Genomic DNA, 13,218 nt, shown 5'->3' with positions numbered 1-13,218 from the left:
CTTGCGATTAGCACAATATTAAAGTTAAAAAAAATCACCATTGTCCTATTGGATCATGAGACTGCTGTCTCATTAGAGAGAGACGACTAGTGGTGGTTAACTTGGGAGTCATCACACCTCAGCCAAGGGGAGAGGTTGAGATAGAGATTCCTTCACGGTAACCTCAGTACCTTAATATCCTAAACCGTTCCAGCTCTTCAGAAAGAAAAAGAAAAGTTTACGCTAATATTGTGCTTTCATGCTACTGGGACATCATCAAGTGTTTTTTATATTTTTTTCATGGGATGTACACATTGCTGGCTACTTCTGCATTTATTGTGTATTCCTAATTGATATTTCATGCATATCCCTAATTGCTCAGAAGTTAAGAGTTGTGGGTCTGAAGTCATACGCAGATCAGACCAAGTAAGGACAGCAGATTTTCTTCCCTAAAGGACATTAGTTTGCACTATCTGCCATGGCGGGACTGTCACAAATAAGTCCAACTTGGCTATTTATTCCAAAACTGTCTTCACTTCAGATTTTGCATCATTCAGCTTTATAGTCAGTGAAACACTTGTTGAAGTGAAGTTACTGTTTAAATGTGAGGAAAGTGACAGCCAATTCGTGCACAACAAGATCCCACAATCAGTAATGAGAAATAACCAGGTAAATATTTTCTGATGATGTTGGTTAAGGGCTACAAGCTGGTCAGGGTAAATATTCTCATTCATTATTACCTAATTGAATTAACGGCAGTAAATTTCCATAGGCCTTCTGGTTCACGTCTGCTTTGAGTTCACTGGGATTAAAATGGGATGAGTGAATGTCTTTAACCAGTTTCCAGAGAGTTTTGTTTGGGGTGAAACCATCTCATTTGCTAAAGAAATTCAACCAAATCAGCTACGTCCAAAACAGGGAGGTCTGCTATGTCAGAAATTTCCTCAACTGCAGCCTGGCAAACAAACAATGGCTGATATGCCAGCTGATAAGAGACTCCTTGGCCACTTAATGCCACAGCTGAAGCTTACCTGGGAGTCTAGTCCAGAGTATGGGCTGGCACCCTAGAGAAACATTTTGAGTTTCACAATCTACTATTACAGGATGTGGAGGTGCCAGTGTTGAGCTGGGGTGGACAAAGTCAGAAGTCACACAGCACCAGGCTACAATACAACAAGTTTATTTGAAATTGCAAGCTTTCTGAGCATAGCTCCTTCGTCAGGTGAGTGAGAGGGAAGCACACAGACAGAATTTATAGGCAGAGAGATCAAGGCAGAGAGAGCAAAAGATCATACAAATGGTACGAGTGGAGTGTTGAATAATAAGTCTCTGCAGGTGATCAAAAAAGTGTCAGATGATGTGAGTAAAGTGTCAACAGCTGACTAACAAGCAAAGGGACGACCTATAGTTTGATTAACTGAGGCTGAGAGATAATTACAAAAAATGAAAAATAGGGTGGTGCTGGAGACAAACCAAATGACTGGAATAACACGATAGGTATAAGAGTCGCATACCAAGGGTCTAACCAAAGTAATCCAAAACTGTACAAATTTATTTAGGTAGAGAGATCATAACAATTTATCAAGGTGATGGTGTCAAAACAGGAGAGTAAGGAAGATTTTACAGATATAGAACAATGTGGTGGGGTCAAGGGTAGCAGATTATAGGTCATCCCTTCACTTATTATTCAGCTGTTGACGGTTTATTCACACGTCTGACACTTTTTTGATCACCTGCAGAGACTGACTTTTCGACACTCCATTCACTCCATTAGTATGATCTTTTGATCTCCCTGCCCTTGATCTCTCTACCTATAAATTCTGTGTCTGTGTGCTTCTCTCTCACTTCACCTGACGAAGGGGCTATGCTCTGAAAGCTTGTGATTTCAAATAAACCTGTTCCACTATTACAGGGGATCACTAAGGCAAACCAGGGTTTCTGTTGAGGGGTGTTATTCAGCCTGTATTGTATTCTGTGGGATCTCGAGACCGGCTGGTGCCCACAGTAAGGGAAGATGCATGTAAATTATTTTGAAATGAAGGGAATGTAGCCACTGTCATTTGCAACCTTAAGATTAGGAGCCTATTTGAGGGAGGTGCAGCAGGAAGTGGCACCAGGACCTATGAAAAAATATACATAGTTACCTGTCTTTCTTTCAACATCAGGTCTTTGATTTATTGCTGATTAGGTGATGCACGGCATTCATGGGAATGTAGGAACAGAAAGAGCCCATTCAACAGACCTCACTCCAGTCTGTTTCACTGTTTAGTTAGATCATGAGTAATTTTTATCTTAAATCCATTGATCCACCTTGGTTCTGTAACCCTTAATGGCTAGAAAAGAAAATTGTATCAAACACAGTACTGAAATTTTGAATAAACCGTTCTCTAACATATCTGCTACTATAACATGCCTGAATAATTATTCTCTATGTAATGTCCTGGCAGTGGGGGTGTGGGCATAATTCATTCATGGGATGTGGGTGTCAATGTTGGACCAGCATTAATTACCTCCATAATTTGCCTTTGAGAAGGCAGTGGTAAACTGCCTTCTTGAATCACTGTAGTCTATTTGCTATAGACTCTCAATGCCATTAGGGTTTATGTGCTGTCCTTGTCCTTCCAGATGGTGGAGGCTATGGATTTGGAAAGTGCTGTCTAAGGAGCATTGGTGAATTTATGCATTGTAGCAGATGGTATACACTGCTGCTACTGAGCATCAGTGATGGAGGGCATGAAAGTTTGTGGATTTGATGCCAATCAATTGGGCTGCTTCTTGACTGTTGTTAGAGGTATTAAAAAATGATTTTTGAGTGATGCAATTGCACGATTGCAATTAGCCAACAGTTACTTTCCCTCCATGACCGTTATTCTAAGCGTTCCTCTTTGTATCAACTGTGGGGGTGGCATGTTTATGGTGCCTGACCTTTAACACTTATTCTGAACCATTTTAACCACTATCTGGAGCTATGGAAAGAAAACAACAGATTTCTTTTTTCCGAATCCCAATGCTTTTTATTCTCTAAAGTTCTCATTAGACAATCCATTCGGAGATGAGCAGTCTCATCTTTGCAAAATAGCCATTACTCCCAGCTGGGCAGAATTGTCAGTGCTTCAAGTACTCAGTACTAATGCATTTTTAACTTTTGACTGATAGGTCAACCATTATATGTTGCATGAGTGTTTTATGGCTGTTAATTCTAGATTTACTTGGCCTCTACCATTTTTCAGGTAATGGTCACACTTTCTATGTGCTTTTTATAGGTTGACATAACCTCTTAGTTTGTCTTCAAGCTTAATTGCACTATACCGTTCTACCTCTACTGTTTATTCCAAACTCTGTTCACTTCAGACCTCGCATTATAGTGTCATGGAGTCATACAGCATGGAAACAGACTCTTGGTCCAACCAGTCCATGCTGAACATAATCCATAAACTAGACCCACCTACTTGCTCCTGCCCCATATCCCTCAAAACCTTTGCTATTCATATACTTATCTTTGTGTCTTTTAAACATTGTAACTGTGCCCACATCCACTAATTCCTCAGGAATTTCATTCCACACACAAACTACCCTCTGTGTAAGAAAAAATTGTGTTGAGGCTCAATATGAAAAAATACTTAAGGCTTCAATGGTGAGTTTGTTTGAATTCCACTGTCAACTTGTACTTTTAAGAAACTGGCGCATTTTTTGACTAATGTGGGTAATTGCAAAATTGGGTGGCTATTGGTGCTATCCCTAGCTGTATTGACCCCATCCAGTACAATGTTAACAACCATAGCAACAGACTGGCCCTGTTTCATGAATCTTGCAATTGCATTAGGTTGACCAGCCTTCAAGTCAGCAGAAAACCAGTTGCTGAGATATTGCCGTCTGCTGCAGAAAATTCTTCAATGAACAGGCAACTCTCTCTCTCTTTTTCGGTCTGTCTCTCTCTGTCTCTCTCTGGCACAACCCCTCCGTCACTGTCCATCCCAGTTGTTGTTCATAACAGCTATGTGCTGATCTACATGTGTAAGAAACAATTGTTTGATGTGTCCATCAGCTACACAAGTGATCTCATCACCTTCCAATTACCTAATATCAGAAAGATGGTAATTTTTTTTTATTCACTCACAGGATGAGGGTGTCGCTGGCTAGGCCAGCATTTAATGCTGCCTAGAGGGCAGTTGAGAGTCGACCATATTGCTATAGCTCTGGAGTCACATGTAGACTGGACTGAGTAAGGATGGCAGTTTCATCTCTAAAAGACATTAGTGAACCAAATGGCTTTTTTGACAATCGACAATGGATTCATGGTCATCATTAGATTCTTAATTCCAGATTTTTATTGGATTCAAATTCCACCATCTGCCATGGTGGGATTCAGACCTGGGTCCCCAGAACATTACCTGGGTCTCTGGATTAACAGTCCAGCCATAATACCACTAGGCCATCACTTCCCCTGATCTAATATCTCCACATGGCAACATTTACCCAAATACAAGAGCTCCTTGATAGTGCTTCTCATTTGGTGCCCCTCCCTTCTCCTTATCACTGTACTCTGTGACTCACCTGTTGTTTAGCTCAATAACTGAATCCTCTGGGATGTGTACAACTGTGCTTGGCTTACAGAGATTGAGGAGAACAATATAAGCCTAGCAAGAACTGCAGATGCTGGAGTCAGAATCAACACAGTGTGGAGCTGGAGGAACACAGCAGGTCAGGTAGCATCAGAGGAGCAGGAAAGTCGACTTTTTGGGTCCCGAACCGAAACATCGACCTTCCAGAACGATGTGGGGTGCTGGCTAATTGGCATTGCTGATAGGCTGCAGGTTCAGGTGACAATGACAAAGCTTCTGGTTGATAGCAACAGATTTTCAGGTTGACAGTGACAAAAGAGTGACTAATGTATCGCTGCCATTTGCAAGCAACATCTTTGAACAGTGCTTATGTTGCAAGATCCTCATCTCTTAAATGGCTGCATCTCTTTAATTTTCCAAAATTATATAATTTTGCCATGAACTGCTGCTCTTCATGAATATATGTTTAAAACTGAATCTGGGAAATAACAGATAATTAACTTTGCTTTAAACCAGCTTGGGTCTCTCAGCATAGGTAATTGACCTATTTCTGTGGTCCCACAGCATATTTACTTGAGATACTCAAGATAACAATGCTGTATCAGGCAATTAAATAAATGTGCCAGCAGAAAAATCCAAATTTTGCTTAAACATTCATTTTAAAAAAAACTTAATTACAGCAATCAATATTTTTCCCAAATCTCTCAATGCTGAGCTTCTAGAAAGTTTCCAGTGCATTTCCCAGGCTATGCTTGTTATTTAATAGCTTAGCTTTATACCTGTATAATGCATGAAACTCATCATCTTCCTTCTGCCTATTAGCAAAAGGAATTAAAATTTTCAATGTTTACCTCATTACCATGTGCAAGACAGTAAAATTTCAACCTCATAATGTGGATTCACATTTTAGAAATTAAGAAAAAGCTCTTGAAGCACTTGATCACCCAGTTTCAAGGAAAGTATAGTTTGAATGACTCTGAACCTGTCATGTTAATACAAAATGTACAGTACTGTAGAAACTTGGAGAAATAGAAGAACAGAATAGTAACTTCCACACAGTCAGATTTGAGTTGTATGACAGGAGTAGGTTCTGTGACTTTTCATCTTTGATATGTGAGTTAACAAATTCGGAGAGTGCTATGAAGAAGCTTACCAATGTCTGCTGTGTCACTTTCTCTCTTTCTCTTTGACACTATTCACCAAAAAGGCTGAAATTCACCACAGATCTTTAGACAAATCATCCAAGCCCATGACCACTTCCATCTAGAAGGACAAGGCCAGCAGACATATGAGAACAACAGTACTTGCAAGTTCCCCTCTAAACCTAGAAATATGTAGTCATTCAATCAGAGTCATTCACTCAAAATACTGTAATTTGCCCCCCAATGACATTATGGGTCTACCTGTTCCACATGGACTGCAGTGGTTGAAGAAGAAAGTTCACTGCCACCTTCTTAAGGGCAACTATGGATGGGCAATAAATGCCAACCCAGCAAATGACACCCATGTCCCATGAGTGAATAAAAGAATAAAATAAACATACTATATGCAATAAACATGACTGAACTATTGAACCTGATTCGCCGAAAGCAGCTTAAGGCCAGAATCATCCTGGACCCTTGGAAGCTGGTGGTGTATGAGGTTGTCAGTGAGTGTTGAAGTGAGGGTAGAGTGAAGCCAGGAAAATAGCAAAAATTCCCATTGGGACAGCTATCCAATTCTGTCCTGCCTCTGGATGTATTTTCCAGGATGTGTTGCCATGGAGACAGGCAGCCATTCAGGCAATTAAAGTCCCACTTATGGGCTATTTTCATACACATATGGAACTTGCTTGGTATTGCAAGAGCCAATCCAGAGGCAATCTCCTGGTGCAAGGTCAAAGGATTTTCAGAGCTTGCTCCCTGTGCTGCTAAGTTGTTATAAAATAACCACAACCTCTGCTAAATTCATTCCCTGTAGAGTCTGATAGCCCCAGCAGCTCTGGGGAATATTTGTCATGGACTCTTATGCAATCTTTTGAGAGCACGTCCATTTTAAGGTGCCTGGTGAGCTGCCTTCTTGAATTGCTGCATTCCATATGCTTACGTAGATTCACATTGCAATTGGGGAAGGAATTCCAGGATTTTGATCTAATGACATTGAAGGAGTGGCAATATATTTCTAAGTCAGGGTGGTGAGTGATTGAGGGTTTTGAAGGTATTGTCTATGGGGCTTTGGTGAATTTCTGCAGTGCATCTCGTAGATAGTACACACTGCTGCTACTGAACGTAGGTGGTGGGGACAGTAAATGTTTATGGATGTAGTGCCAATCAAATGGGTTGCTTAGTCCTGGATGGTGTCAAGCTGCTTGAGTGTTGCTGGAGCTGCACTCATCCAGGCAAGTGAGGAGTATTCCATCACACTGACTTGTGCCTTGTAGATGCTTCACCATCACTCGATGAAAATTATGGAATGCCTCCCCAGCATTGTGGGTGTACTGACACCAAGTGGACTGCAGTTGTTCAAAAATGCAGCTCATCACATCCTCCTCTTAAGAATAAGCAATAAATGCTCACGCACCCAGAGAAGCCTACATTCCTTGAATAAATAAATTTAAAACATTTTTAAAGAAATATGGACTACAGCAGTTCAAGAAGACTGTTCATCACCACTTTTACCAGGGCAGTTAGGGATGGGCGATAAATATTGACCGAGCCAGCAATGACCATGAATGAATATATGCAATGTATAAATTTGCTTGGTTGTCTCAGACTAACAAGCAGGATAACAAGTAAAAACAAAGCAGATACTAGCAGCATATTTTAGTTGGGTTTGTCACCAGTGAGGCAGTACTGGCAGTTGGTAGCCTTCGCATGCCATTGAACCTAACAGAAAAGTGTCTTAAATAAACATTTTCAGTCAGACAAGACACAGTTAGATGAACAAATTAAAAGAAAACATGAATTGCAAAGAAATGTTGCAAATTCCAGCAATGTGCTTGCCTGTTAAGAAAGTAAGAAATAAACTTAGATTTATATGGCATCTTTCATAATTTCAGGACATCCCAAATTGATTTATCATTAATTAAATAGTTTTGAAATGCAGCTACTGTGTTACGCACAAAATGCAGCAAACATCTTTCACTCAGCAAGATCCTACCAATAATGAAAGCAGAAATTGCTAGAAAATCTCAGCAGATCTAGCAGCATCTGTGGAGAGAAATCAGAGTTAATGTTTTGGGTCCAGTGACCCTTCCTCAGAACTGGACCTGAAACGTTAAGTCTGATTTCTCCCCACAGGTGTTGCCAGATCTGCTGAGATTTTCCAGCAATTTCTATTTTTGTTTCAGATTTCAGGGCGGCACAGTAGCTCAGTGGTTAGCACTGCAGCCCCACAGCACTAGGGACCCGGGTTCGATTTCACCCTCGGGCGACTGTCTGTGTGGAGTTTGCACATTCTCCCCATGTTTGCGTGGGTTTCCTCCGGGTACTCCGGTTTCCTCCCACAGTCCAAAGATGTGCAGGCTAGGTGGATTGGCCATGCTAAATTGCCTGTAGTGTTCAGGGATATGTGGATTAGGTGGGTTATAGGGGGATGGGTCTGGGTGGGATGCTCCAAGGATTGGTGTGGACTTGTTGGGCCAAAGGGCCTGTTTCCACACTGTAGGGATTCTATGATGATTCTATGATCTATGATTTCCAGCATCCACAGTTATTTTAAATCTGATAAACTGTTTTAATGATATTTATTGAGTGATAAAGATTAGCTTAACATGAGAAAACTCCCCTGCTTTTCTTCAAAATAGTGCCTTGGGATCTTTTGCACCCACCTAAGAGGTGTTGATATAATTTTTCTTTCAAAAGATAAAATGGTTGATTCTCTTAAGCACTAGCTTCTTCACTTGTTTCAAAACTTCTGACAGGAATTTTTTGAGACCTTTTCACAGGTACTTGCTTTTCTCTGCAGCACCTTGCCTAACTTTGATATTCCATATCCCATGCTGGTTCTGGTGGGGCCCCAGGCCTGTGGAAAGCGAGAACTTGCTCACATGCTTTGCCAAGAATTCAGCAACTATTTTGGATATTGGTAAGTACAATGATGGTATTTACCTTCTTGTACTGCATGAAGTAATTAATGATATGACCTATAAAAGCAAAAAAAAGGAATCTGTGACACAACAGCCTTTCATTTAATTGGGTGTCCTATATTGATCCAAGTAATTTCTTTCCATTGCTGTGAGGGTAGAAGGTGAATGGTTCTGAACGGTATTTGAAAGCGTTTGAAAATGAAAAGTATAAATGATGGTGTGGAATCGAGTTCCCGATCTCTTTCCCCTCTCCACCTCCATTCAAGTATTTTTACTTTCCTATTTCTTCATGAGGAGAACTGCCTTGATACATTGATAAAATGACTTGATGGGAGATCATCTGACCTTTCCAAAATGTCAATTCATCACCCTGTTCCTTAAATAAGTCTAGAAAGAAAAAGCTTGCATTTATATTAGAGATGGACAATAAATGCTGGCCTTATGAATGGTCCATAAACGACAAAGGAATGAAAGAGAATTATGTGTTAACTAGGGATACAGTTTAAAGTATTATTTTAAAAAACAATACTTCCAACACTGCTGGACTGCTTCAGTATTGCAGTGTTGCATCAGCCTGAATTATGTCCTGGAGTCCTGGAACAGGCTTGAGCCTTCAACCTTATGTCTAATAGGCTAAATAGGTCTTACATTGAGCCAAGTTAACATTGGAGTGGAGTTGGTACCTAACTATTATACAAAATCTGACCTAAAATAAAAATACAAATTAATGTGCCTTACATGTTTTAGTTTTGTGGACAGAAACCCACAAGGGCTTAATTTCCTGTCATTTAGAGCTCATAGCATAGATAAATTTAAGGAAAAGCTAGATAATCACAAACGAAATTGAATAGAAGGTGTGTTGATAGGATTAGATGAAGAGTGGTGGGTGAACGCTTTTGGGGCATAGTCCAAAAATTAGAGGCGGACCATTCAAGAAGGATGTTATGAAGCACTTCTACATACACAAGATGGTAGAGGTTTAGAACTCTCTTCCATAAATTGCAGTTGATGCTAAATCAGCTGTTAATTTTGAATTTGAGGTAGATAAATTTTTGTTAAGCAAAGGTATTGAGGGATATGGGCCAAAGGAGGGAGGCCACAGATCAGCCATGATCTCATTGAATGGTGAAACAGGCTTGAGGGGTTGACTGACCTGCTCCTGTTCCTATGTTCCTATGGCCCAGCTGGTCCAAATGGCCTGTTTCTGTGCTGAACATTTTATGTAGTTCAGTTGCACACCAATATGAATTCCAGGTGAAGTCACAGCTAAATTGATAATCTTATTTGCTTTCATTTGGTAACAATAATGACATCTTAAACACTGATAATATGCATCATGCAAATAAGAGTAAACCAATTAGCATATGAATTGTGTAGATGCATGAGTTATACAGAAGGCCAAATTGGATTTTGTGCAGGAAAAGATCATTGATTAGATGAAACCACCACTTCATGTACTTGCTTTCCTGTTGTAAGATAACTCAGTATCATGATTATGCAGGTATCTGATTAGGTTAGGGACTGGGGAAGAAAAACATATTATGGATAGCCTAAATGAACTCATTTATGAACAGAAACTTTTATTTGATGCATTAACATTGCGTTCTATTTCTTTGAGAAGTCTTATTGTGGTATAGAATACAAGTAATTTCATTGTTGCATCAATACCATTAAAATCTATTGTGAATACAGATGTGAGTCTTCTATAAAATGGTTGTCATTTCTCTCCAGAAAATCAAGTGAATACTGATTAAAGCTAACAGTTAACAAGCACGTAAAGCTCCAATAACATGCTGCTCTAATAGTTCATGTCTGCTTTTTGGCATTTTTAATAAGTTTAAGCAGGGCAAATGTGGGAGAGAGGATCAATGTAACAGAACATTTTTGCACCCACCCCCCATCCTTTTCAAATTGAACATTGTAGGTCCCAGTACACGGATAATAGAAATTCAGACAAACACTACAATAAATTATTAACGGGAACTGACTCAGTATGCATCAGCATAAAGTGATATATTGTATAACTGAAAATAAATTATGCCTATGATGGTGTTTCCACACATATGAACTATACATTAAAAAAATCATAGTTCTGTGAAGAAGAGGAGTTCATATTGACTGGACATTTTTTCTCTGTGTCAACTGAATATTCTGAAAATAATATTTTCTGACACCCTCCTTCCTCTCTGCCCCTTCCCTTTAGAATCATAAAATCCCTACAGTGTGAAAGCAGGCCCTTCGTGTCCACACTGACCCTCTGAAGAGCATTCCATCCAAACCTCCCCCCAACCCTATCCCTGTAATTCTGCATATCCTATGGCTAATCCACTTAACCGACACATCACTGGACACTATGGGAAATTTAGCATGGCCAATTCACTTAACCCTGAACAACTTTGGACTGTGGGAGGAAACCAGAGCACCTGGAGGAAACCCGCACAGACATGGGGAGAATGTGTAAATTCCACACAGTCGCCCTAGGTTAGAATCGAATCCGGGTCCTAGTGCAATGAGGCAGCAGTGCTACCGAAAAGGGTGCTATTTAAAGCTTGCAAGCCTATAATTAAAACTCACTGGTTTACAGATTTCTTTCGGTGAAGGAAACCCACTATCTTCAGCAGGTCTGGCCTAAATATCACAATCCTACATCAATGTAGTGACTCTCGAGGTTGTTGACTAGCTCGCCAAGCTGGATTGTTTTTGTTCAGACGTTTTGTCACCATGCTAGGTAACATCATCAGTGAGGCCTCTGGTGATGTTACCTAGCATGGTGACAAAACTTCTGAACAGAAACAAGCAAGCTCGGTGAGCAAGTCAACAACCTCACCCACAACCTGAGCTACTAATCTTTGCTAAAACTTTAAATGTAGTGACTCTTATCTGCTTTCAGAAGTGGCTACTCAGTTGCAATAGACCACAAAGCAATTCTGGTTAGGCAACAAATGTTTGATACAGTAAGCCACAAGGCTGTAAGAAAATTGCTACTGATATTATTTTACAAGGTTCTGGGCAAACAGCAATGGGCAACAAATGCCAGCCTGGCAGTCATATCTACAGGCCAGCAATTAATTAAAACAAAATGGAGGAGTTGGTCATTCTAGCTGCTTTTTGTTTTTCATGCTTCAGTTTCTGAATATGTGCTGCACAGGGAACTGAAAAATAAAGGGTGAATGAATCCACTAAAAACGTTATGATTTTAAGTTTTTGTTTGTTCCTTACAATAAAAAGATAAATGTGCAGCTGCAGGCCCTTGGGTATCTCACAATGGAAAAGAAGAAAACATAGGTGTAATTTGTCATGCAACATTCTTGGCAAGCGGTTAACAATCGAGAGGTCAAAGATTAAAATGTTAAATATTTTGATCTATTTCTGAAGACAACTACTTGAGCAAATACATTTGCAGCATCACACTGCAGAAAGAGAACACATTCTAATAGCAAGAAAGTAAACCAAAATATATCAAAAGACGCTTTTGCCCTCCAGCTAGTTTATTCCGAAAGGCCACTATTGTCATATAGAAGTTGCAGCCAAGTCAGGTAAAGTAAATAATCTATATTGTTGAATCTGTGACTACATCAAATATTGTGATGGTGAACAGATGGTTCTGCAAGTGTATAACATATCTTGCGTGGATGAAATGAAATATGGGGCCAGCAAAAAATGAAAGCACTGAAATTAATTAAGCTATTGACAGGGTGCAGTGGTATGAACAATATAGCAGATGACTAGGTGAATTTTTATCTCTGTCATTTTACTGCTAATTTTTGATCAGCACTAATTATTTATGATGTGTTGTGGCAATTGTCATTTTATATCTGACAGTGCTTTCTTGGTGATAATCTCATTCTATGGTTCAATTCTTTGGTTTAGTTGAGGTGACTCTTATCACATTTTGGCAAAGTGCTATTTTCATTGATTTTCATGGAGGGGTTCGTTCTGTGTGGCCTTTTCTTGTGCTGTCGTCTCAAATTCACCTCATTAACTACTTACCATGCACCTATGGTGACTCTTTTATCCAAAGCTAGCCCAATTCTACCACTTTCATTAAACAGAAGACCTCATCATGACCTGGATATGATCGAAAAGACTGGCATCCCAAGCGTATGTCATCCATCTTGGAGCCGCGGCCATACTCTGATCGAGTATTGGCAGTCCAGAGTTGCCCTAACAAAGGTACACAAGAAAGACGCACGCTGATCAAGTACTGAATTTCGACAACAACCACCCTAACACACAAACGTAGTTGATTGAGAACATTATTTAAACGGGCAACAACACACTGCAGCAGCACAGAACTACGTCAAGAAGAAGAAGAATACCTGTTCCAGATATTCAAAAACAATGGATACCCGAAAAACTGGGTCAGAAGATGCCTATTACACCAATGACACCAGGAAGACACTACACACCCCGACACACTCATCACGCTACCTTATATCAGGAACACATCTGGACTGACCACAAGACTCCTACAACCACTGGGCATCAGAGTAGCACACAAACCCACATCAACCCTACGACAACTGCTCACCCGAACCAAAGACCCACTACCCACTATGGACAGGACCAATGTCATATACAAGATTCCCTGCAGAGACTGTGACAAACACT

General features: G+C 40.1%; 1 protein-coding gene across 1 annotated transcript in view; it reads left to right on the top strand.

Annotated features, from left to right (window-relative positions):
- The window catches only part of lrguk (leucine-rich repeats and guanylate kinase domain containing), a 121,788-nt gene that overhangs the window by 26,882 nt on the left and 81,688 nt on the right, over nucleotides 1-13,218 (top strand). The window contains exon 11 of the mRNA XM_048609989.1: nucleotides 8,487-8,606. Within this exon, the coding sequence (XP_048465946.1) occupies nucleotides 8,487-8,606 (120 nt within the window). The remainder of the gene's footprint in view (nucleotides 1-8,486; nucleotides 8,607-13,218) is intronic.

This window comes from Rhincodon typus, chromosome 22, assembly GCF_021869965.1.
Source record: "Rhincodon typus isolate 14 chromosome 22, sRhiTyp1.1, whole genome shotgun sequence".
Taxonomy (NCBI): Eukaryota; Metazoa; Chordata; class Chondrichthyes; order Orectolobiformes; family Rhincodontidae; genus Rhincodon; species Rhincodon typus.
The sequence above is the reverse complement of the archived record's forward strand: the minus strand, read 5'-3'. Positions and strand labels throughout refer to the sequence as shown.